We start from the raw sequence: 25,493 nt of genomic DNA on the forward strand, positions 1-25,493 counted from the left end.
GCTGCTTAATGACAAGCCTCTACCTGAAGGCTGGGAGATGAGGTTCACTGTGGACGGCATCCCCTACTTTGTGGACCACAACAGGAGAACCACCACCTACATCGACCCTCGCACAGGCAAATCCTCCCTGTGAGTCGTGTGCACTCACTCACTGACTCCCAGTGACCCTTTGGTTGCTGGCCCTCCAGCCCACTACTCACTCACTATCTCACTTACGCGCTAACTCACTCTTGCACGTACGCTTACAGTCCAAAGGATTCAATTTTTTTTTAAAGATCCCAGGTGCACAGACACACACACCATCCACGCCATCCACCTTATTGTATCACTCAAAATATGTTGAATGTTATTTACTCCAGTGAGACCCATCAGATAAGCACATAAACAAATGTCATTGTCAACAAACTCATGTATTTCATGCTTTCTTCTCAGTGAGAATGGGCCTCAGATCACCTACGTCAGGGACTTCAAAGCCAAAGTGCAGTACTTCAGGTTCTGGTGTCAGGTACGTACCCTACACACCCTGTACCCTAGCTTTGTATTGTACACTATGTCCTGAGAACCACCTCTGCCTTTTGAAAATGCAGTCTTATCTGTCCTAATTCCCCTGAAGTATACACTTCCAAGTGCATTCTTTCCGCATTTAAAAGGAGGATTGAGGTATGCAGTGGCTATTCTAGCATGTACATTTTGGTGGGGCAAACGCAAAAAAAATGTTTAGATGCATGCCAGCAAAGCCTCTACACAACACTAAACAATACTTTAATTGCACTATAACAGTGACAAGTGGTGCCCACAAACTGTTCGGGCCAACATAAAACTGTCCCAACAGCTGAGCTTTCTTTCCAGCACAATGGAGTGAATCCTTACCACCACTACACCTCACTATCAGTGAGGCTTTGTCTGGCAGCGAAACAGTTAATTCAGCCTCGTTTACTGTCTTTTTAAAGAACATAGCTGATATGGCTGACTTGCTTAAACAAATGTGGTTTCAACTGACAATTGAAATGTACAAACTATGGCATAAGGGAGCGATGAGCGGATAAGAGGCATTCCGTAATTTTGATTAAGACATTAATGAGCGAGTTAAGACGTACGAAGTCAATAACTATTTGTTCAGCACTTTTAAAATGTACAGCGACAGAATGCAGAACATGGGTTGCTCTTACAGTATTTTCCCTGTACATCAAGTCTGAACCGTAGGATCAATAAAAGGGGCATTTAAGCCGACAATGAAACCTCTTACAATATTCAATGATTACATTTCTCAAAAACAGGTTATAGGCTACATGTGCACCACTTTCGTCAGAACAGTAGCGTTAGGTGAAATTAAGAGGTGAAAATATACCAAATGATTAGGGTGATGCACATGGGCTACTAACAGCTTACTACACAATATACACTTACTATTACTTTCTTAGCTACAGTATACATACAGTGAGCACCTTAATTCATTGGACAGTGACCATTTTGTTTTGTTATTTTGGTTCTGTACTCTAGCAATGAGTTTGAAAGGATACAATGAGGGTGGAGTGCAGACTGTCAGCTTTCATTTGAGGGTATTTTCATACATATCGGATAAACCGTTTAGAAATTATAGAAGCTTTTGTACATAGTTGTCGTCCCCCCCCCCCCCCCCCCCCCCTCGGCATCAAAAAACATTGGACAGTTTAACATAATGTAGAATTAAGTAATCATTGTTAATATTTGGTTGAATATCCTTTGCATGCAATGACTGCTTGAAGTCTGCGATGCATCAACATCACCAGACGCCGGGTATCTTCCCTGGTGATGCTCTGCCAGGCCTGTACTGCAGCCATCTTCAGTTCCTGCTTGTTTCAGGAACTTATTGCCTGGAGTCTCTTCTTCAGCATGTAAAATGCATGTTCAATTGGATTCAGATCCGGTGATTGACTCGGCCAGTCAAGGATTTTCCACTTTCTGGCCATCAAAAACCCCTTCGTTGCTCCAGCAGTATGTTTAGGGTCAATGTCTTGTTGCATGATGATGTGCCGTCCAATGAGTTTGTATGCATTTGGTTTTATCTGAGCAGATAAAATATTTCTGTAGACTTCAGAATTCATTGTTCTACTTCTGTCTGCAGTCACATCATCGATGAAGACAAGTGAGCCTGTTCCACTGGCAGCCATACAGGCCCAAGCCATAACACCCCCTCCACCATGTTTCACGGATGAGGTGGTATGCTTTGGATCATGGGCATGTCTTTTTTTTTCTCCACACTTTCCTCTTTCCATCACTCTGGTACATGTTATTCTTTGTCTCATCTGTCCACAATACTTTTTACCAGAACTCTTGGGGTTATTTTAGGTGCTTTCTCAGTCTACCGGGTCTTTTGACATAATTTAGTTCTCCGGTTGTTTTTTTCTTGTTAATGATGAACCAAACTGTTGACTTGGGCATGCCCAGGGTTTTTGCAATGTTCCTGATTGATTGATTTTCATTTCTGAGCTATATGACGGCCAGCTTCATTTGCATCGACACTGCTGTCTTCCTCATGTTGTCACACCCCAACAACAACCTCCAAAGGCAATAGCAAAGTCTAGAATCAATACTATTCATCAACAGCTCTACTGCGGTCACTAATAACACAAATGAATACACCTGCCTAACGATACACATCTGTGAAGCCAATTCAACAAATACTTGTAGTACCTTAAAATGGGGGGACCATGTACAAAAGGTGCTGTAATTTCTAAACGGTTCATCAGATATGTATGAAAATACCCTCAAATTAAAGCTGACAGTCTGCACTTCACCCTCATTGTCATTATATCCTTTCAAACTCAAAGTGCTAGACGACAGAACCAAAATAATGAAACAATTGTCACTGTCCAATGAATTATGGTGCTCACTGTATGTCCCTTGCATAGTACTTCATTATGCAGCAGCATACAAGACATTTTGGACTTTTGCTCAATTAGGTCCAACGGCGGTCCATTGTGGGCAAATTTTGTCATAAAAGTCTAGCATTCTCTGGATTTATGGTGGGAACGGGGGGGAACACACAGGCACTCCATTGAATAGCAGGCTAGTGTTTGCTTTGCAATGCTTGCAGTTAGCCACTGATTCCTTCTAAATGACTCATTGTTGAATTTGCGATTTCCAACTTGTGTAATCTTTATGTCCAATGGCCAATGAGCACCGATATGTTTTATCTATCATTTATCTTAGTTATTTCTCTTCATATGACAAGGATTAAAAGGGATTTGCCAGTAGATTGTTGACTTGATTCATGATGACTGCTAGCTAAAATGTTGACATGATCAGTCCAATCAAAGCTACAGTACATATAACGTGATTTGACGTCATTTTACCTGTGGCTAATGACCTTGAGCCTTCTTGGAACTGCACTTGTAATTTAACACTCTGGCAGGACCAAAGGGCTTACATTTTGGATATCTACCCAAACGAAGGACTTAAACTTGGCGATGACGTAGTGTCCCCATGAGTGACAGAACACTGAGCCAATCACGGCGCAATGCTCCTATTTTCTGCTGGCTCGCCACACTACCACAGAAAGCACTGAGCTAGGCTGAAACGTCTGCATTTTGGAGTTGGCTCACTCAAGAAAACAAAAAAGAGACCATGTGTGTATTTGGCTCGATTAACTCAATGATATATATATTTTTTACACTGTTTTCCAACTGATATGTGACATGTATTAATGCCAAAATAACATGCAAAACAGGCAAGCCCCCCCAAAAAAATATATTTATACACTACCGGTCCAAAGGTTTAGAACACCTACTCATTCAAGGGTTTTATTTTATTTCTACTATTTCTACATTGTAGAATAATAGTGAAGACATCAAAACTATGAAATAACACATATGGAATCATGTAGTAACCAAAAATGTGTGAAACAAATCTATATATATTTTACATTTGAGATTCTTCAAATAGCCACCCTTTACCCTGATGACAGCTTTTCACACTCTTGGAATATGTGATTATCCCACCTAGCTATCTTAAGATGAATGCACTAACTGTAAGTGTCTCTGGGTAAGAGCGTCTGCTAAATGACTAACATGTCAATGTAAACAGTCAAGCTCAATCAAGCACAGCTAACGTGTTTGACTTTTCAAATAGTACTTGAACCCAGGTCTGGCTTCTTCCAGTCGTCATTTCCTTTTAAGGACGAAGACAAGTGAACATGTGCACACTTAAGGACACTTCGTGATTCCCACTTAGGTCCAATTTTCACTTAGTCATTCATTGATGTCAATGGGAAACTAAGTGAAAATTTGACTTAATTGGAATTTACGATTCCCCATTTTGGCCAAAAGGGAAGACCCCGAGTTAATCCTGTTGTTCCTGGGACCATAATGTGAGTCTTTGTCTTCCAGCAACTGTCAATGCCACAGCACATCAAGATCACTGTCACCCGCAAAACCCTCTTTGAGGATTCATTCCAGCAAGTGAGTGTATTTAAAAAAAATATATATATATATATATATATATATATATTAGATTTTAAAATAATATATATATATTTTTAAAAAATTGGCACACCACTAAACTTGCGCTCTTTGTAGTCCCTGTGAATAAATACAAAAATAACACTAATTGAAAAGTTGTTAGTCTTCCAGGAATAGTTTGTCATTTCTTTTGAGCAACTTTGAGTACTCTATTTTTGCACCAGTGATACAGAAAGGTGGATGAATACAGGGGCTGTGTTCAAAAATAGTCAAACGTTGTAATGTTTCCAATTCTCTCTCTTTGTCCATCAAAGATAATGAGCTTTCATCCACAAGATCTCAGACGGAGGCTGTGGATAATATTCCCCGGAGAGGAAGGCTTGGACTACGGAGGAGTGGCAAGGTAACTTACCTATTTTGATAGGTTAAGTATGAGTTCATATTAGGAATCATTGTGTGTGTGTGTGTCAGTCTTTTCAACATATTTTTTAAAACATTGTGTGTGTGTTGTCAGGGAGTGGTTCTTCCTGCTGTCTCATGAGGTGCTGAACCCCATGTACTGCCTGTTTGAGTACGCTGGGAAGGATAACTACTGTCTCCAGATCAACCCTGCCTCTTACATCAACCCCGACCACCTCAAGTACTTCAAGTTCATCGGACGCTTCATCGCCATGGTACCTACCTCAATGCTATCTATGGGGTGAATCCTAACCTCCACCTTTAGTCTAATTTTCACTAAGTCATGCATTGATGTCAATGGGAGACTAAGTGAAATTGACTTCAGTGGGAATTCGGATGCGGCCCTTCACTAGCCTGGGCCTTGTTCATAAGGGCTAGTAACATAACATGTTGTAACAGAAAATGAGCCTCCCTGTTTCAGTTTGTTCAGCGCCGACTGTAGTTGCTGATCACATCCCTGGTTCATGATGTCACTCTGTAGTTGCTGATCACATCCCTGGTTCATGATGCCACTCTGTAGTTCCTGATCACATCCCTGTTTCATGATGCCACTCTGTAGTTGCTGATCACATCCCTGGTTCATGATGCCACTCTGTAGTTCCTGATCACATCCCTGGTTCATGATGCCACTCTGTAGTTGCTGATCACAGCCCTGGTTCATGATGTCACTCTGTAGTTCTTGATCACATCCCTGGTTCTTGATGTTTCTCTACAGTCCTTGTTCCACGGGAAGTTCATTGATACAGGATTCTCCCTGCCCTTCTACAAGCGCATCCTGAACAAGCCCCTGGCCCTAAAGGACCTGGAATCCATTGACACGGAATTCTACAACTCCCTCATCTGGATCAAGTGAGTCTGGGAATGGGAACGGGAAGTAGGAATGGGAATCTGGAGAGCTTTCCCTTATAATGGTGGTTTAGTGGCGGTTAGGATATGATGAGGATGATGGTAAGGGTTATAATGATATGAATATGATATGATATGAATATGATGAACAAATATTGAGGATCCTAGTGATGATGGTGCTGATTATAACTATGAGTAAATTATGATGAAGAGGAGAAAAAAATTATGATGATGATAGTAACTGATGAGGTGAGGGGCTGGTGATGATTACTTTGACCCTCTTGTGGTTGCTCCCAGGGATAACAACCTGGAGGAGTGTGGTCTGGAGATGTTCTTCTCTGTGGACAAGGAAATCCTGGGGGAGGTTACTACTCACGAGCTGAAGCCGGACGGAGGCAACGTACTGGTCACTGAGGAGAACAAAGAGGAATACATCAGGTAGGATTGAAAACCAACTAGAAATTAGTGGGAACATATTTCTTGCCCAACAGAAGAAAGCATATTATCTGATACATTCTGTGTTGTGTGTGTGCTTCCTCCAGGCTGGTGGCAGAGTGGAGGTTGTCCAGAGGGGTGGAGGAGCAGACCCAGGCCTTCTTCGAGGGCTTCAACGAGGTCCTCCCCCAGCAGTACCTGCAGTACTTTGACGCTAAGGAACTGGAGGTACACCATGGGTTTATTCATACACAGATCAAACGAGTTACTGTAATGAAGAAATTAGATGTGAAAACCACTCACACAACTTCATGCTTACTCGATCTGTTTTATCTCAACGTATGGTGGCTACACAGGAAATGGCATGGACCAAACTTCAGTATTTTCCCGTCAAATGTCTTCACTGAAGTATTGCGTGCTAGATTGTTGATGCTCAGGGTTTATTTGGAAACAGGTATTGGACAATCACCACAGTATACCGGGTTAAAAACCGTGTTAAAGATTATCCCAGACTTCACTGGTCATTCTTCCCCATTGAGAGTGGTGTAACATAATATCTGGTCCACCCCCACTAGGTGATGCTGTGTGGCATGCAGGAGATAGACCTGGTGGACTGGCAGAGGCACACCATCTACAGACACTATGCTCGCAGCAGCAAGCAGATCCTCTGGTTCTGGCAGGTCAGCAGGCCTCTACTGTTTCATTCATCAATTATGGTATATCGTGAAGGGGTGTTTACTGTTTGGCGTATTTTGACAATTAAATGTTCTGATGTGAACATGTTTGTTACAGTTTGTGAAGGAGATGGACAACGAGAAACGCATGAGGCTGCTACAGTTTGTCACTGGCACCTGTCGGCTCCCCATGGGTGGCTTCGCTGACCTCATGGGTACGTAAGAGAACCGTTTCTGCTATCCATATATACCATATGTTTTTTTTATATTAAACTAACAACTAACCTACACCTTAAGGGATTGTTTATGGATAACTAGCAAGTAATCCATGGAAGTCAAGGATACAAATGTTTTTTGGGACCTTTATTTTGAAAGATATAGACATTGAAAGAGATCGATGGACCAGCTCTAGTCACAGAAATTGAGGATTTTGGTATTTGTGAGGAGAGTTTTCATGTCGTCATTTTGTGTTTTCAGGGAGTAATGGACCACAGAAGTTCTGCATCGAGAAGGTGGGCAAAGAAAACTGGCTTCCAAGAAGTCACACTTGGTAAGTTCATTAGTGGAGTTACTCTCCAGTCGTTTCTAAACGCTCACTGTCTGAACATCAACATACAATTCCTGTCATATCTGAGGGTTTATGCCAGTTCACCTCTCAATGTCAACTCAGTCTGCATTAAACGTGACCCTGCCACACAATACTTTGTCATTTTCAATTAAGTCATTAATAACCTTTCCTCTTGGTATTCAAACTATTGATTTTGTTATCAAATATAAATGTTATGCCACTTAAGACACTTTTATCCAAGGCAACTCTGTACAGTGAAAACATAATTTTTTGGTGTTAATTGTGCCATGCTCTTACCAACTGAGCTACACAGGACCTAAATCCATTTGTGTCTATCTACAATGTAATTGTTTCATTTTGTATTCCTTGTGTTTGTAATCCCAGCTTTAATCGACTGGACCTGCCCCCCTACAAGAGCTACGAGCAACTGAAGGAGAAGCTGATGTTTGCCATCGAGGAAACTGAGGGCTTCGGACAGGAGTAGTAACACACGGCAGCCTAAATGGCCACCATGAGGAGCCATTCTCCACGCACTTTGATCTGTCTAGGTTTCAGGCAGCTGCACTTTTTCCCCCCAGGTCCTGGCTCTCTTGAGATGGGCAGGCACTAACAGACACGTCTCTTTCTGTCAGTCCGGAGCCACGTTATACAGACCCCCAAACCTGAGGTGGAATCACTGTCTCCATGGTGACGACCCTTCATACTGAATGATTCAGCTTTCACCCCCTGACCTGTGTAACCCTGTTGAAGCTTGCCTTATTCTGCCTAATCAGACCACGTGTCCGGGAAGAGAGAGAGAGAGGAAGGGGAGGGGATGTTCCCTCCCCATGTCACATCTGCCTGTCACCTCTTCACCACAGTAGTTAATAATCACGGAAGATATTCACTACAATGTCAGCTGTTTCATTTCTTCCCCTTCGTCTCCCTGAGCACAGACTGTTGAGTGTATGAATGAATGCTAGAATTGTGTGCTGCTGACTCTTCCAAAAAAGTCCCCTTGTCAATTTGTGACATTTAGAGTGTTTTAGTTGATTTAACATGTTGCTTTCCAGATGAAATATTGAATCTTAAAACATTTACTTTGCTGGTACACCACGGTTGTGGTGGTAAGGGTTTTTGTGAATGTTATGATGAAAAGCTTTATTTTTGGCGTGCAATAGTTTTACAGTCAGATGTTTATGCCCTTTATATAGATAAACCAGACGTTCATTAATTACCTCAATCCAAAGTTTTTGTTTATAAAGTCAGTTGTAATCAAGTCTACGTATTGATTTCAACCCTGAATATTGAAAAGGGTTTTATTTAATTTTTTTATAGCCTGAAATTGTTGTAGCAAAACAGGGTCGTATTCATTTTTCGCCTAATGGGAGAACATTGATCTTTTTTTTAAACTTTGAATGTTTTTGTGCCTTCTGACCATGACCCTGGTTTGTTGTGCGATTTGACCCTTTCTTTCCCAAACAGTCGGCATTAGGACCGTACTTGTCTACAATAATAGCATTGTTTTAATTTTTAAGGCAAACCGAACGAGTTACTAATGACGTGGGAGTGTCAGCAGTGTATCAAAAGTTAATGTAAGGACAACCGATAAGGAAAGAGTCAATTTAGGAATTAGATACAGTAATTAAGAAATATGACAACTGCTTGTGAAAATCACTCTCACTGAAAGGTAAACCTTTTTTTGTTGTATAGAGAATTATCATCAACTCCAAGATCTAATGATTAAGGACTAGTTTAAATCATATCTACGCTAGCTGACACCCGCATAGCTGTTGTTTTGGTGGTGTCTGAAGTGGAACTGTGTTGGAGCTGTCAAATCCACAAGCGGCTGATGGGGTTTTACCTGAAGCAGACATTGCCATTGGATGTCACATTAACAGAAATCCCATGCAGCTGTGTTACAATTCCGAACACTGGCATCTGTGATGTAATCTACACCTCGATTAGGATGATATAAATCCTTATTATTTTGTTAATTGATTTTCAATTTGAGCATCATTATTTCTATATAGCCTAGACTTTCTCGTTCTGAGCTTCTAACACAGGTGGAAGGGGTGTGGCTTAGAGACCATGTTAAAGAGCAGCTGCTCAATGATTTGACGTCAGAATTGGCAAAAGGAGTTACCTCAGCGACTTTCAGGGTGGTATGATCCTCGGTGCCATTCGTGCCGATTGGGCTTTTCACGCACGACAGTGTCTAGGGTTTACATAGAATGGTGCGATAAAGAACATTAAGTCAGTGGAAGTCCTCTGGGCTAAACGGCTCGTTAATAAGAGGCCCGAAGGAGAATGGCAAGAATTGTGCAAGCTAACAGGCCGGCCACAAACAGGCAAATAATGGCACAGAACGGCATCTCGGAACGCGCAACTTGTCGGTCCTTGTCGCAGATGGGCTATTGCAGCTGACAACGGCACCGGGTTCCACTCCTATCAGCTAAACACGAGAAGCGATTACCAACACTGGACAATTGAGGAGTGGAAAAACATTGGCTGGTCCGATGAATCCCGGTTCCTTTTCCGTCATGCTGATAGCAGTCAGGATTTGGCATAAGCAGCATGAGTCCATGGCCCCATCCTGCCTGGTGTCAACAGTACAGGCTGGTGGTGTAATGGTGTGGGGAATGTTTTTCAGGCACACCTTAGGTCCCTTGATACCAATTGAGCAACGTTTTAACATTTCCAACACCTTGTAGGATCAATTCCCCGGAGAAGTCAGGGTGTTCTGGTCCAACCCGGTACTAGATGGGTGTACCTAATAAACTGGACGCTGAGTGTTTATATGTATGTCCCAGTGACATACGTAATATCCTTGTCGTGAGTGACTGGTATTTGAATTCATTTGACACCAACTTACATACAGTGCATACGGAAAGTATTCAGACCCCTTCCCTTTTCCACATTTTCTAACGTTACAGCCTTATTCTAAAATGGTTTAAATAATAATTCTCATCTACACACAATACCCCATAATGACAAAGCAAAAACATTTTTTTTAATTTTTTTTATTTTAGCAAATCTATACAAAAATTATAAACGGATACCTTATTTACATAAGTATTCAGACACTTTGCTATGACTCGGGAATTGAGCTTGGCTATATCCGGTTTCCATTGATCATCTTTGAGATGTTTCAACAACTTGATTGGAGTCCACCTGTGGTAAAATTCAATTGATTTGACATGATTTGGTAAGAGACGCAACTGTCTATATAAGATCCCAGAGTTGACAGTGGATATCAGAGCAAAAACCAAGCCATGAGGTCAAAGGAATTGTCTGTAGAGCCCTGAGACAGGATTGTGCCTTGACACATATTTGGGGAAGGGTACCAAAAAAATTCTGCAGCATTGAAGTTCCCCAAGAACATAGTGGCCTCCATCATTCTTCAATGGCAGAAGTTTGGAACCACCAAAACTTTTCCTAGAGCTGGCAGCCCATCCAAACTGAGCAATTGTGGGAGAAGGGAGGTGACCAAGAACCTGATGGTCACTGACAGAGCTCCAGAGTTCTTCTGTGGAGATAGGATAACCTTCCAGAAGGACAGCCATCTCTGCAGCACTCCACCAATCAGGCCTTTATGGTAGAGTGGCCAGATGCAAGCCACTCTTCAATAAAAGGCACATGACAGCCCGCTTGTAGTTTGCCAAATTGCACCTAAAGGACTCTGACCATGAGAAACAAGATTATCTGGTCTGATGAAACCAAGATTAAACTCTTTGGCCTGAATGTGAAGCGTAACCTGTGGAGGAAACCTGGCACCACCCCTATGGGGAAGCATGGTGGTGGCAGCATCATGCTTTGGGGATGTTTTTCAGCGGCAGGGACTGGGAGACTAGTCCGGATTAGGGAAAGATGAATGCAGCAAAGTACAGAGAGATCCTTGATGAAAACCTACTCCAGAGTGCTCAGGACCTCAGAATGGGGTCCAAGACAACGCAGGAGTGACTTGGGCACAAGTCTCTGAATGGACTAACCAGAGCCTGGGCTTGAACCCGATCGAACATCTCTGGAGAGACCTTAAAATAGCTGTGCAGCGACGCTCCCCATCCAACCTGACAGCTTGAGAGGATCTGCAGAGAAGAATGGGAGGAACTCCCCAAATACAGGTGTGCCAAGCGTGTAGCGTCATACCCAATAAGATTTGAGGCTGTAATCACTGCCAAAGGCGCTTCAACAAAGTACTGAGTAAAAGGTCTGAATACTTATGTAAATGTGATATTTCCGGGGGGGGGGGGGGGGGGGGGGGGGGTTGTAAATTTTTAAAATGTCCAAACCAGTTTTTGCTTTTTCATTATGTGGTTTTGAGTGTAGATTGATGAAGGGGGAGAAAGCAATTTAATCAATTTTAGATGAAGGCTGTAACTTAACAAAATGTGGAAAAAGTCAAGGGGTCTGAATACTTTCCGAATGACAAAAATAGTGTTAACCCCAGCGTAGTGGCTGTCTTAGCTGTGAGTGTCTGGGTTGTTTTGGAAAGACTCCTTGAACTTCCATTAAGAAACACACTTTTCGTTTAAAAACAAATATTTTCAAAACGTCATGTATTGTGTGCCGTGGCTGTCTCGTCTCTGATACCACTTTATAACTGGGTGTAAAGTCAGGGCGTTTCGACATCCCATTGCTTCACTGCATCCTCAAGACTTCTTGACCACACACTCATTCTGGCTCACCACCTCATAGTGCACTGCCATGAAGAGATTGCTGTTATTAACAAATAACAAGTGATAGCGCCTTACTCGGCTTATTAACCACTTTAAATTATTGTTCTTTTTTAAAGTATTGCCATGTTCCCAGATCATAAAGGAATAAAATGTACAGAAATGTGTTGGTGTTAACTAATCATGTTGATAGTATTTTTCATTGTTAAAGCTCTCTAACATTTGAATAAATGTGAGTTAATGGTTGGATGCTAGTTATTTTTTCTTATGTGAAGATGAAGGATCTTTATCATGTAAAAAACAAATCTAAATAAACTGGGCAACTGGAACTTCCGTCTTTTGCGTGATATTTTTTATTTTTTTTACATTTAAGTCTCGCAAAACCTCAATTCAGACGCTATCAAATATCTGACGCTGAAATTAATTTAGTAACTGTCCGGTGAAAATCTCACTTAAAAGTTCATATTCTGTTAACTCATACCCAAATAATGTTATTGACTCTTCCTATACTTGTATTTGTGGCCAAAACACAAATTAGAGAAATTACAATAAAAAAAACTCAAACTTGTATCTGCTTGCTATTTCCTCTTAGAGGATGATGTCATCCTTAGGAGGATAGGCTGGCCAATCAGCGGTCTACTCCCTTGAATGAGTTAGCTTGTCTACCTCACCTGCTACCTCAACTGTCTTTTCACTACTCAGGGCTGGATTTTCTTATTCATTTGTACATCTGCTGTGGTTAGTTTGAAAGTTGGAGACCTGAGGAACCAGCTGCAGGGGGAATGGTGGAGAAAAATAAACTGAAGAGCGGGAACATGGAATATCTGTCATACTGTAGTTCTATACTCGGTAGTCTCCCTACAGACCTTGTTGCCGGTGATGTCTGGTGAGGACTTGCCTTACAACTCTCTCAGCCTATTGCGGACAGTCTGAGCACTGATGGCGGGATTGTGCATTCCTGGTTTAACTCGGGCAGTTGTTTTTGCCATCCTGTACCTGTCCCGCAGGTGTGATGTGTGGATGTACCGATCCTGTGCAGGTGTTGTTACACGTGGTCTGCCAATGCGAGGACAATCAGCTGTCCGTCCTGTCTCTCTGTAGTGCTGTCTTAGGCGTCTCACAGTACGGACATTGCAATTTATTTCCCTGGCCACATCCGCAGTCCTCATGCCTCCTGCAGCATGCCTAAAGCACGTTCACGCAGATGAGCAGGGACCCTGGGCATGTTTTTTTTTGTGTGTTTTTCGGAGTCCGTAGAAAGGCCTCTTTAGTGTCCTACGTTTTCATAACTGTGACCTTAATTGCCTACCATCTGTAAGCGGTTTGTCTTAACGACTGTTAAACAGGTGCATGTTCATTAATTGTTTATGGTTCATTGAGCAAGCATGGGAAACCATTTTTAAACCCTTTACAATGAAGATCTATTCTTTTGATTTTTACAAATTTTTACCTAGTACTTCCGGCGCCGACAGAGATGGCCGCCTCGCTTCGCGTTCCTAGGAAACTATGCAGTTTTTAGTTTTTTTACGTGTTATTTCTTACATTAGTACCCCAGGTCATCTTAGGTTTCATTATATACAGTCGAGAAGAACTACTGAATATAAGATCAGCGTCAACTCACCATCAGTACGACCAAGAATATGTTTTTCGCGACGCGCATCCTGTGTTCTGCCTTACAAACAGGACAACGGAGTGGATTCCATGCAGCGACCCAAAAAAACAACTCCGAAAAAGAGGGAAACGAGGCGGTCTTCTGGTCAGACTCCGGAGACGGGCACACCGTGCACCACTCCCTAGCATTCTTCTTGCCAATGACCAGTCTCTTGACAACAAGGTTGATGAAATCCGAGCAAGGGTAGCATTCCAGAGGGACATCAGAGACTGCAACATTCTTTGCTTCACGGAAACATGGCTCACTGGAGAGACGCTATCCGAGACGATGCAGCCAACGGGTTTCTCCACGCATCGCGCGGACAGAAACAAACATCTTTCTGGTAAGAAGAGGGGTGGGGGTGTATGCCTTATGGCTAACGTGACATGGTGTGATGAAAGAAACATACAGGAACTCAAATCCTTCTGTTCACCTGATTTAGAATTCCTCACAATCAAATGTAGACTGCATTATCTACCAAGAGAATTATCTTCGATTATAATCACAGCCGTATATATCCCCCCCCAAGCAGACACATCGATGGCTCTGAACAAACTTTATTTAACTCTCTGCAAACTGGAAACGATTTATCCGGAGGCTGCATTCATTGTAGCTGGGGATTTTAACAAGGCTAATCTGAAAACAAGACTCCCTAAATTTTATCAGCATATCGATTGCGCAACCAGGGGTGGAAAGACCTTGGATCATTGTTACTCTAACTTCCGCGACGCATATAAGGCCCTGCCCCGCCCCCCTTTCGGAAAAGCTGACCACGACTCCATTTTGTTGATCCCTGCCTACAGACAGAAACTAAAACAAGAGGCTCCCACGCTGAGGTCTGTCCAACGCTGGTCCGACCAAGCTGACTCCACACTCCAAGACTGCTTCCATCACGTGGACTGGGACATGTTTCGTATTGCGTCAGATAACAATATTGACGAATACGCTGATTCGGTGTGCGAGTTCATTAGAACGTGCGTTGAAGATGTCGTTCCCATAGCAACGATTAAAACATTCCCTAACCAGAAACCGTGGATTGATGGCAGCATTCGTGTGGAACTGAAAGCGCGAACCACTGCTTTTAATCAGGGCAAGGTGTCTAGTAACATGACTGAATACAAACAGTGCAGCTATTCCCTCCGCAAGGCTATCAAACAAGCTAAGCGTCAGTACAGAGACAAAGTAGAATCTCAATTCAACGGCTCAGACACGAGGCATGTGGCAGGGTCTACAGTCAATCACGGACTACAGGAAGAAATCCAGCCCAGTCACGGACCAGGATGTCTTGCTCCCAGGCAGACTAAATAACTTTTTTGCCCGCTTTGAGGACAATACAGTGCCACTGACACGGCCTGCAACGAAAACATGCGGTCTCTCCTTCACTGCAGCCGAGGTGAGTAAAACATTTAAACGTGTTAACCCTCGCAAGGCTGCAGGCCCAGACGGCATCCCCAGCCGCGCCCTCAGAGCATGCGCAGACCAGCTGGCCGGTGTGTTTACGGACATATTCAATCAATCCCTATACCAGTCTGCTGTTCCCACATGCTTCAAGAGGGCCACCATTGTTCCTGTTCCCAAGAAAGCTAAGGTAACTGAGCTAAACGACTACCGCCCCGTAGCACTCACATCCGTCATCATGAAGTGCTTTGAGAGACTAGTCAAGGACCATATCACCTCCACCCTACCTGACACCCTAGACCCACTCCAATTTGCTTACCGCCCAAATAGGTCCACAGACGATGCAATCTCAACCACACTGCACACTGCCCTAACCCATCTGGACAAGAGGAATACCAATGTGAGAATGCTGTTCATCGACTACAGCTCGGCATTCAACACCATAGTACCCTCCAAGCTCGTCATCAAGCTCGAGACCCTGGGTCTCAACCCCGCCCTGTGCAACTGGGTACTGGACTTCCTGACGGGCCGCCCCCAGGTGGTGTGGGTAGGCAACAACATCTCCTCCCCGCTGATCCTCAACACTGGGGCCCCACAAGGGTGCGTTCTGAGCCCTCTCCTGTACTCCCTGTTCACCCACGACTGCGTGGCCACGCACGCCTCCAACTCAATCATCAAGTTTGCGGACGACACAACAGTGGTAGGCTTGATTACCAACAACGACGAGACGGCCTACAGGGAGGAGGTGAGGGCACTCGGAGTGTGGTGTCAGGAAAATAACCTAACACTCAACATCAACAAAACTAAGGAGATGATTGTGTACTTCAGGAAACAGCAGAGGGAACACCCCCCTATCCACATCGATGGAACAGTAGTGGAGAGGGTAGCAAGTTTTAAGTTCCTCGGCATACACATCACAGACAAACTGAATTGGTCCACTCACACAGACAGCATCGTGAAGAAGGCGCAGCAGCGCCTCTTCAACCTCAGGAGGCTGAAGAAATTCGGCTTGTCACCAAAAGCACTCACAAACCTCTACAGATGCACAATCGAGAGCATCCTGTCGGGCAGTATCACCGCCTGGTACGGCAACTGCTCCGCCCTCAACCGTAAGGCTCTCCAGAGGGTAGTGAGGTCTGCACAACGCATCACCGGGGGCAAACTACCTGCCCTCCAGGACACCTACACCACCCGATGTTACAGGAAGGCCATAAAGATCATCAAGGACATCAACCACCCGAGCCACTGCCTGTTCACCCCGCTATCATCCAGAAGGCGAGGTCAGTACAGGTGCATCAAAGCTGGGACCGAGAGACTGAAAAACAGCTTCTATCTCAAGGCCATCAGACTGTTAAACAGCCACCACTAACATTGAGTGGCTGCTGCCAACACACTGACAATGGCACTGACTCAACTCCAGCCACTTTAATAATGGGAATTGATAGGAAATGATGTAAATATATCACTAGCCACTTTAAACAATGCTACCTTATATAATGTTACTTACCCTACATTATTCATCTCACATGCATACGTATATACTGTACTCTATATCATCGACTGCATCCTTATGTAATACATGTATCACTAGCCACTTTAACTATGCCACTTTGTTTACATACTCATCTCATATGTATATACTGTACTCGATATCATCTACTGTATCTTGCCTATGCTGCTCTGTACCATCACTCATTCATACATCCTTATGTTGACTCCACACTCCAAGACTGCTTCCATCACGTGGACTGGGACATGTTTCGTATTGCGTCAGATAACAATATTGACGAATACGCTGATTCGGTGTGCGAGTTCATTAGAACGTGCGTTGAAGATGTCGTTCCCATAGCAACGATTAAAACATTCCCTAACCAGAAACCGTGGATTGATGGCAGCATTCGTGTGGAACTGAAAGCGCGAACCACTGCTTTTAATCAGGGCAAGGTGTCTAGTAACATGACTGAATACAAACAGTGCAGCTATTCCCTCCGCAAGGCTATCAAACAAGCTAAGCGTCAGTACAGAGACAAAGTAGAATCTCAATTCAACGGCTCAGACACGAGGCATGTGGCAGGGTCTACAGTCAATCACGGACTACAGGAAGAAATCCAGCCCAGTCACGGACCAGGATGTCTTGCTCCCAGGCAGACTAAATAACTTTTTTGCCCGCTTTGAGGACAATACAGTGCCACTGACACGGCCTGCAACGAAAACATGCGGTCTCTCCTTCACTGCAGCCGAGGTGAGTAAAACATTTAAACGTGTTAACCCTCGCAAGGCTGCAGGCCCAGACGGCATCCCCAGCCGCGCCCTCAGAGCATGCGCAGACCAGCTGGCCGGTGTGTTTACGGACATATTCAATCAATCCCTATACCAGTCTGCTGTTCCCACATGCTTCAAGAGGGCCACCATTGTTCCTGTTCCCAAGAAAGCTAAGGTAACTGAGCTAAACGACTACCGCCCCGTAGCACTCACATCCGTCATCATGAAGTGCTTTGAGAGACTAGTCAAGGACCATATCACCTCCACCCTACCTGACACCCTAGACCCACTCCAATTTGCTTACCGCCCAAATAGGTCCACAGACGATGCAATCTCAACCACACTGCACACTGCCCTAACCCATCTGGACAAGAGGAATACCAATGTGAGAATGCTGTTCATCGACTACAGCTCGGCATTCAACACCATAGTACCCTCCAAGCTCGTCATCAAGCTCGAGACCCTGGGTCTCAACCCCGCCCTGTGCAACTGGGTACTGGACTTCCTGACGGGCCGCCCCCAGGTGGTGTGGGTAGGCAACAACATCTCCTCCCCGCTGATCCTCAACACTGGGGCCCCACAAGGGTGCGTTCTGAGCCCTCTCCTGTACTCCCTGTTCACCCACGACTGCGTGGCCACGCACGCCTCCAACTCAATCATCAAGTTTGCGGACGACACAACAGTGGTAGGCTTGATTACCAACAACGACGAGACGGCCTACAGGGAGGAGGTGAGGGCACTCGGAGTGTGGTGTCAGGAAAATAACCTAACACTCAACATCAACAAAACTAAGGAGATGATTGTGTACTTCAGGAAACAGCAGAGGGAACACCCCCCTATCCACATCGATGGAACAGTAGTGGAGAGGGTAGCAAGTTTTAAGTTCCTCGGCATACACATCACAGACAAACTGAATTGGTCCACTCACACAGACAGCATCGTGAAGAAGGCGCAGCAGCGCCTCTTCAACCTCAGGAGGCTGAAGAAATTCGGCTTGTCACCAAAAGCACTCACAAACCTCTACAGATGCACAATCGAGAGCATCCTGTCGGGCAGTATCACCGCCTGGTACGGCAACTGCTCCGCCCTCAACCGTAAGGCTCTCCAGAGGGTAGTGAGGTCTGCACAACGCATCACCGGGGGCAAACTACCTGCCCTCCAGGACACCTACACCACCCGATGTTACAGGAAGGCCATAAAGATCATCAAGGACATCAACCACCCGAGCCACTGCCTGTTCACCCCGCTATCATCCAGAAGGCGAGGTCAGTACAGGTGCATCAAAGCTGGGACCGAGAGACTGAAAAACAGCTTCTATCTCAAGGCCATCAGACTGTTAAACAGCCACCACTAACATTGAGTGGCTGCTGCCAACACACTGACAATGGCACTGACTCAACTCCAGCCACTTTAATAATGGGAATTGATAGGAAATGATGTAAATATATCACTAGCCACTTTAAACAATGCTACCTTATATAATGTTACTTACCCTACATTATTCATCTCACATGCATACGTATATACTGTACTCTATATCATCGACTGCATCCTTATGTAATACATGTATCACTAGCCACTTTAACTATGCCACTTTGTTTACATACTCATCTCATATGTATATACTGTACTCGATATCATCTACTGTATCTTGCCTATGCTGCTCTGTACCATCACTCATTCATACATCCTTATGTACATATTCTTTATCCCCTTACACTGTGTATAAGACAGTAGTTTTGGAATTGTTAGTTAGATTACTTGTTGGTTATTACTGCATTGTCGGAACTAGAAGCACAAGCATTTCGCTACACTCGCATTAACATCTGCTAACCATGTGTATGTGACAAATAAAATTTGATTTGATTTGATAATTATCTTTGAAAGACAAGGTCCTCTAAGTGTAGAGGATTAGCAACTAAAGAAGGTTCTTGGCGTGTGTGAAGCCCGACGATTAACCAGAAATCGAGGCGGCTGGAGGGAGGAAAGTCTGGCCGTGATGCTGTGCTTTGAGTTGGAGGTTCTCCCTGATAGGGTGATGTTAGGATATGAGTTATTTGGTTAGAGCATTTGTGCCTAATGTTTTTCAGGGTTTCCGCTGCCAGAAGTATGGGCATGGTCAGTGTGTAGGAAGGTTCAGCTGAGATGTGGTAGGGGTGGAGGTTTCCATTTAGTGGAGACATGTCTGAAGGAGGAGCCCTGACAGTGTAGTAACTGTGAAGATAGTCATTAAGCCAAGAATACAGAAATCCTGGTTAAAGTGAAACAGATACAGTGCCTTGCGAAAGTATTCGGCCCCCTTGAACTTTGCGACCTTTTGACACATTTCAGGCTTCAAACATAAAGATATAAAACTGTATTTTTTTGTGAAGAATCAACAACAAGTGGGACACAATCATGAAGTGGAACGACATTTATTGGATATTTCAAACTTTTTTAACAAATCAAAAACTGAAAAATTGGGCGTGCAAAATTATTCAGCCCCTTTACTTTCAGTGCAGCAAACTCTCTCCAGAAGTTCAGTGAGGATCTCTGAATGATCCAATGTTGACCTAAATGACTAATGATGATAAATACAATCCACCTGTGTGTAATCAAGTCTCCGTGTAAATGCACCTGCACTGTGATAGTCTCAGAGGTCCGTCAAAAGCGCAGAGAGCATCATGAAGAACAAGGAACACACCAGGCAGGTCCGAGATACTGTTGTGAAGAAGTTTAAAGCCGGATTTGGATACAAAAATATTTCCCAAGCTTTAAACATCCCAAGGAGCACTGTGCAAGCGATAATATTGAAATGGAAGGAGTATCAGACCACTGCAAATCTACCAAGACCTGGCCGTCCCTCTAAACTTTCAGCTCATACAAGGAGAAGACTGATCAGAGATGCAGCCAAGAGGCCCATGATCACTCTGGATGAACTGCAGAGATCTACAGCTGAGGTGGGAGACTCTGTCCATAGGACAACAATCAGTCATATATTGCACAAATCTGGCCTTTATGGAAGAGTGGCAAGAAGAAAGCCATTTCTTAAATATATCCATAAAAAGTGTCATTTAAAGTTTGCCACAAGCCACCTGGGAGACACACCAAACATGTGGAAGAAGGTGCTCTGGTCAGATGAAACCAAAATTGAACTTTTTGGCAACAATGCAAAACGTTATGTTTGGCGTAAAAGCAACACAGCTGAACACACCATCCCCACTGTCAAACATGGTGATGGCAGCATCATGGTTTGGGCCTGCTTTTCTTCAGCAGGGACAGGGAAGATGGTTAAAATTGATGGGAAGATGGATGGAGCCAAATACAGGACCATTCTGGAAGAAAACCTGATGGAGTCTGCAAAAGACCTGAGACTGGGACGGAGATTTGTCTTCCAACAGGACAATGATCCAAAACGTAAAGCAAAATCTACAATGGAATGGTTCAAAAATAAACATATCCAGGTGTTAGAATGGCCAAGTCAAAGTCCAGACCTGAATCCAATCGAGAATCTGTGGAAAGAACTGAAAACTGCTGTTCACAAATGCTCTCCATCCAACCTCACTGAGCTCGAGCTGTTTTGCAAGGAGGAATGGGAAAAAAATTCAGTCTCTCGATGTGCAAAACTGATAGAGACATACCCCAAGCGACTTACAGCTGTAATCGCAGCAAAAGGTGGCGCTACAAAGTATTAACTTAAGGGGGCTGAATAATTTTGCATGCCCAATTTTTCAGTTTTTTATTTGTTAAAAAAGTTTGAAATATCCAATAAATGTCGTTCCACTTCATGATTGTGTCCCACTTGTTGTTGATTCTTCACAAAAAAATACAGTTTTATATCTTTATGTTTGAAGCCTGAAATGTGGCAAAAGGTCGCAAAGTTCAAGGGGGCCGAATACTTTCGCAAGGCACTGTAGAGGTAGCTAAAGTCAGAGTAGGACCGGGTGTTACATATGCAGTGAGAAGGGTGGAGAGGGAGGGAATGCTTCTGCTGTCGCTGTGATAACAGGGCCAATGAAAAAAGTTAATTTTACTGTGCGTTGACAAATCCAGGTTTTTGGCCTTCATGGCAATGGTTGTGAATTGTGCTGTGCAAGTAGAAAGCGGGTCAGAGAATTGCCATTATTGTGAAAGCGGCAGGATGTTTTCTGGATGCTCGAGACACAACTGCAGAGGATCTACAGAAGATGTTGGGAGAAGGAGTGCCACCCTCCCACGCCTGTGGGCCAAGAAGGGATTCATTTACCTGAACTCTAGCATGGATAGTTGGCTAGGGGTGGGTAGTGTAGTATATGTAGTTTCGGATGTTTCTTTTTTATTTGTGAAAAAAAAAAATGTTTGCATTTGAAGTCGAAAAACACAGTTGTATTGGATGCCAACCTCCATTAAACCCAAATGGAGAAGAAGTACTCTCATTCATATTTTTAATGACAGGTATATGCCCACACAATTATGTTATTGGAGTACGCTCACAACATTCCAACACAGAAAAGCTGCTCTTAAAACATACTTAACTACAATTTTTTGGAAGGAAAACTATTTTTCTCATATTGTAAATAGGTCATATTTCATAGAACTCTGGCAACACTGGACAGTTACTGTAACTTGGTGGCTGTCCTCAGGCTTAAATAGGAACCTTCATGCAGATTCCTCGTCCCGTGACGGAAAATATTTGCGCGGCACTAAAAGGGTTGGGTTTGTGTCACATTCATTCAAGACCCCCGAAATGGCAGGTCCAGATTTAGTCAAAACTGTGGTGTACACGATTAATAATATATTACAGCAAGAAAAGTATAAAGCTGCACTTGCAGTTGTTAAAGGATTCCGAAATGGTGCTGTGTGAGTTGTTTACTTAGCTACTTACTTTCTAGCTAGCTAACTTACTTTGCTTATTTCTAGCTAGCTAGCTTGTCCACTTCGCTAGAATCTGTTATCTACGTTAGCTATTATTTTACAGCTTGCTATCCAACGTACAGTAGCTAGCTGCCCTTTGAACTAGTTAGCCAAGGTTGGCCAGCAAGCATATTGAAATAACTAGCATATTGAACATATTGAAATGTAGCTAATGATGATGGTCAAGCAAAGTCAACTAGATGGACCTAGCGCTGTTGTTAGTTAACTAAAGTTAGTAGCTATCTATCAAACCCTGAAACACTTGACATTAGTTAACCTAACTGTAGCTAGCTTGCTAACTCAGTGGTTTGACCTTTCTCAAGATTCATACAGTTTGGCTGACCTGCCATATCACACACGTGTAAATCAGTTGACACTGACCTTGAACCTGATATTTCTCATTTCCAGTTATGGGGCAAAAATCCGGGCACCCCATGCTCTTGTCATGACGTTTCTTTTCAGAAGTGGAAGGTAAGAAGACGTTTTAGCACTCTCCCAAATCACTTAGCTAGCGCTAAAATAAATCAAAACTGCATCAAAAATTGATAATGGTCTATTAACAATGGACAATGCGCTCCCCACCCCCCACCCCCCTTTTTCATATGCACAGCCTGAAAGATAAGCTGCGAGCCATTGTGAAGGCCACGTACCAACACTCGCGCAATCTCGCCTACTTTGTGTTCACGTACAAAGGACTGCAAGCCCTACAGGAGAGGATCCAGGGGAAGAGTCTACCATCTCAGTCCTTCTTCGCCGCCTGCCTCGGTGGCTGGTTGGTGTTTGGGGAAAACAACAACATCAATAGCCAGGTAATCCAGAACAAAAACATGGCATAAACTGCTCTATGATGATCTAGGGAAAGAGTTATGAGAGATGAAACTAGCACAAGTGCCAGAACCTCATTGGTAGCCCTATTTCTCTCCCCCCCTTCCTGAAGTCACAGGTAAGTCTATGGGCCAAATGTCCACTCCTGAAATTTTAAATGTGCAGGTGAGTTGTGAACTGTCCAAATAACCAGTGACACAAAACCAGCACACTGGAACATTTGTTCCTCGGTAGTCGTCCCATCCCATTTGTTATATTTGTCTTTCCACAAGAGATTAATAGCCAGATAAATTGACAATACTTATGTCATGAGGGCTGCGCTCAACCTGGGTTACTAGTGCCAATACATGACCAATAAAACATCTGGATAGGTTGTCACCTTGTTGCACTATGTCAAGTCTTCAAAGTGGTTACGAGAGAAAATAGTGGTCGAAAGAAAGCTTGTTCTTATGTAGGCTAGTCAATATTCTACCTTACTGTATTTCTAATGAAATGTACTTCCTTGTTATCTTGTCTAATGAAAGGATCTTTCTTGTTACGTCTCTAGATCAACATGTACCTGCTGTCTAGGATCCTGTTTGCCTTGTCACGCCTGGCTGTGGAGAAAGGCATTGTACCACAGCCCAAGCGGGACCCCTTCCCCCTGTTTGCTACCCTGGTGTGGGGCATCGTGCTATGGCTGTTCGAGTACCACCCCCACACCCTGCAGCCTTCACTGCAGTCCTCCATGAACTACCTCTACCACGACAGCAACGTGTGGCATGATATCTCAGACTTCCTTGTCTACAACAAGCCAAGGACTGTCGCGCCCAAGTGAGCTAAAGCTAAAATAAGCATCTCAATAGACTAAAGTGTCTTCCTCGTCTCCTTTCCTTCATCTGGTCTGAAAGAACTGGACAGGGTGGAAAGCAAATTCCCAGTATGACTTTAGACTGTTGCGATGCAGGCCTGGGCCCGTATTTAAAGTGTCTCAGAGTTGGAGGGCTGAGCTAGGATCAGTTTGGCCCTTTAGAAAATAATGAATAAGATGATACATACAGTACCACTCAAATGTTTGGACACACCTACTCATTCAAGTGTCTTTATTTTGACTATTTTCTACAATGTAGAATAATAGTGAAGATATCAAAACGATGAAATGACACATATGGAATCATGTAGTAACCAAAACATATATTTTAGATTTTAGCTTCTTCAAAGTAGCCACCATTTGCCTTGATGACAGCTTTGCACACTCTTGGCATTCTCTCAACAGCTTCACCTGGAATGCTTTTCCAACAGTCTTGAAGGAGTCCCCACATATACTGAGCACTTGTTGGCTGCTTTTCCTTCACTCTGCGGTCTAATTCATCCCAAACCATCTCAATTGGGTTGAGGTCGGGTAAATGTGGAGGCCAGGTCATCGGATGCAGCGTTCATCACTCTCCTTCTTGGTCAAATAGCCCTTATGCAGCCTGGACGTGTGTTGGGTCATTGTGCTATAAGCGAAAACCAGATGGGATGGCGTATCACTGCAGAATGCTGCATTAGCCATGCTGGTTAAGTGTGCCTTAAATTCTAAATAAATCACAGACCGTGTCACCAGCAAAGCACCATCACACCACCTCCATGCTTCACGGTGGAAACCACACGTGGAGATCATCCATTCACCTACTCTTTGTCTCACAAAGACACTGCGGTTGGAACCAAAAATCTCAAATTTGGACTCCAGACCAAAGGACAGATTTCCACCAGTCTAATGTTTCTTGGCCTAAGCACGTCTCTTCTTCTTATTGGTGTCCTTTAGTAGTGGTTTATTTGCAGCAATTTCACCATGAAGGCCTGATTCACGCAATCTCCTCTGAACAGTTATGTTGAGATGTGTGAAGCATTTACTTTGGCTGCAATTTCTGAGGTGCAGTTAACTCTAATGAACTTATCCTCTGCAGCAGAGGTAACTGGGTCTTCCTTTCCTGTGGCGGTCCTCATGAGAGCCAGTTTCATCATAACGTATGATGGTTTTTGCAACTGCACTTGAAGAAACTTTCAAAGTTCTTGACATTTTCCGGATTGACTGACCTTCATGTCTTAAAGTTATAATGGACTGTCGTTTCTCTTCGCTTATTTGAGCTGTTCTTGCCATAATATGTACTTGGTCTTTTACCAAATAGGGCTATCTCCTGTATACCACCCCTACCTTGTCACAACACAACTGATTGGCTCAAACACATTAAAAAGGAAAGAAATTCCACAAATGCACTTTTTACAAGGCACACCTGTTAATTGAAATGCATTCCAGGTAACTAACTACCTCATGAAGCTGGTTGAGAGAATGCCAAGTGTGTGCCAAGCTGTCATCAAGGCAAAGGGTGGCTATTTGAAGAATATCAAATATCTGGATTTTGGTTACTACATGATTCCATATGTGTT

At 43.6% G+C, this 25,493-nt stretch overlaps 2 protein-coding genes across 6 annotated transcripts in view; both read left to right on the forward strand.

Annotated features, from left to right (window-relative positions):
- itcha (itchy E3 ubiquitin protein ligase a) overlaps nucleotides 1–10,246 on the forward strand; it is a 33,180-nt gene extending 22,934 nt beyond the window's left edge. For 4 of the 5 annotated variants that reach the window (XM_036984134.1, XM_021610660.2, XM_021610664.2 and 1 more), the window contains 12 exons: nucleotides 1–129; nucleotides 433–505; nucleotides 4,368–4,439; nucleotides 4,754–4,842; nucleotides 4,954–5,113; nucleotides 5,614–5,747; nucleotides 6,042–6,182; nucleotides 6,287–6,407; nucleotides 6,755–6,859; nucleotides 6,972–7,068; nucleotides 7,331–7,403; nucleotides 7,806–10,246. In XM_036984134.1, coding sequence (XP_036840029.1) covers nucleotides 1–129; nucleotides 433–505; nucleotides 4,368–4,439; nucleotides 4,754–4,842; nucleotides 4,954–5,113; nucleotides 5,614–5,747; nucleotides 6,042–6,182; nucleotides 6,287–6,407; nucleotides 6,755–6,859; nucleotides 6,972–7,068; nucleotides 7,331–7,403; nucleotides 7,806–7,905 — 1,294 coding nt within the window. In that variant the 3' untranslated portion in view covers nucleotides 7,906–10,246. The remainder of the gene's footprint in view (nucleotides 130–432; nucleotides 506–4,367; nucleotides 4,440–4,753; nucleotides 4,843–4,953; nucleotides 5,114–5,613; nucleotides 5,748–6,041; nucleotides 6,183–6,286; nucleotides 6,408–6,754; nucleotides 6,860–6,971; nucleotides 7,069–7,330; nucleotides 7,404–7,805) is intronic. The other variant, XM_036984135.1, reaches the window with a different exon arrangement.
- An 11,775-nt stretch (nucleotides 10,247–22,021) lies between these two features.
- Nucleotides 22,022–24,231, forward strand: pxmp4 (peroxisomal membrane protein 4). Its single transcript, XM_021610665.2, has 4 exons — nucleotides 22,022–22,205; nucleotides 22,668–22,730; nucleotides 22,870–23,068; nucleotides 23,632–24,231. Exons 1-4 carry the CDS (start codon nucleotides 22,093–22,095, stop codon nucleotides 23,899–23,901), a joined length of 645 nt encoding a protein of 214 aa, XP_021466340.1. The 5' UTR covers nucleotides 22,022–22,092; the 3' UTR covers nucleotides 23,902–24,231.
- Nucleotides 24,232–25,493: the final 1,262 nt, after the last annotated feature.

This window comes from Oncorhynchus mykiss, chromosome 7 (genome assembly GCF_013265735.2).
Source record: "Oncorhynchus mykiss isolate Arlee chromosome 7, USDA_OmykA_1.1, whole genome shotgun sequence".
In the NCBI taxonomy this organism is placed as follows: Eukaryota; Metazoa; Chordata; class Actinopteri; order Salmoniformes; family Salmonidae; genus Oncorhynchus; species Oncorhynchus mykiss.

Bases quoted from the DNA above. Each gene is read 5' to 3' on its own strand.
- pxmp4 (XM_021610665.2), top strand. From the start codon at position 22,093: ATGGCAGGTCCAGATTTAGTCAAAACTGTGGTGTACACGATTAATAAT. The intron at 22,206-22,667 runs GTGAGTTGTTTA...TCTCATTTCCAG, and splicing joins GGATTCCGAAATGGTGCTGT to TTATGGGGCAAAAATCCGGG. The intron at 23,069-23,631 runs GTAATCCAGAAC...TTACGTCTCTAG, and splicing joins ACAACAACATCAATAGCCAG to ATCAACATGTACCTGCTGTC.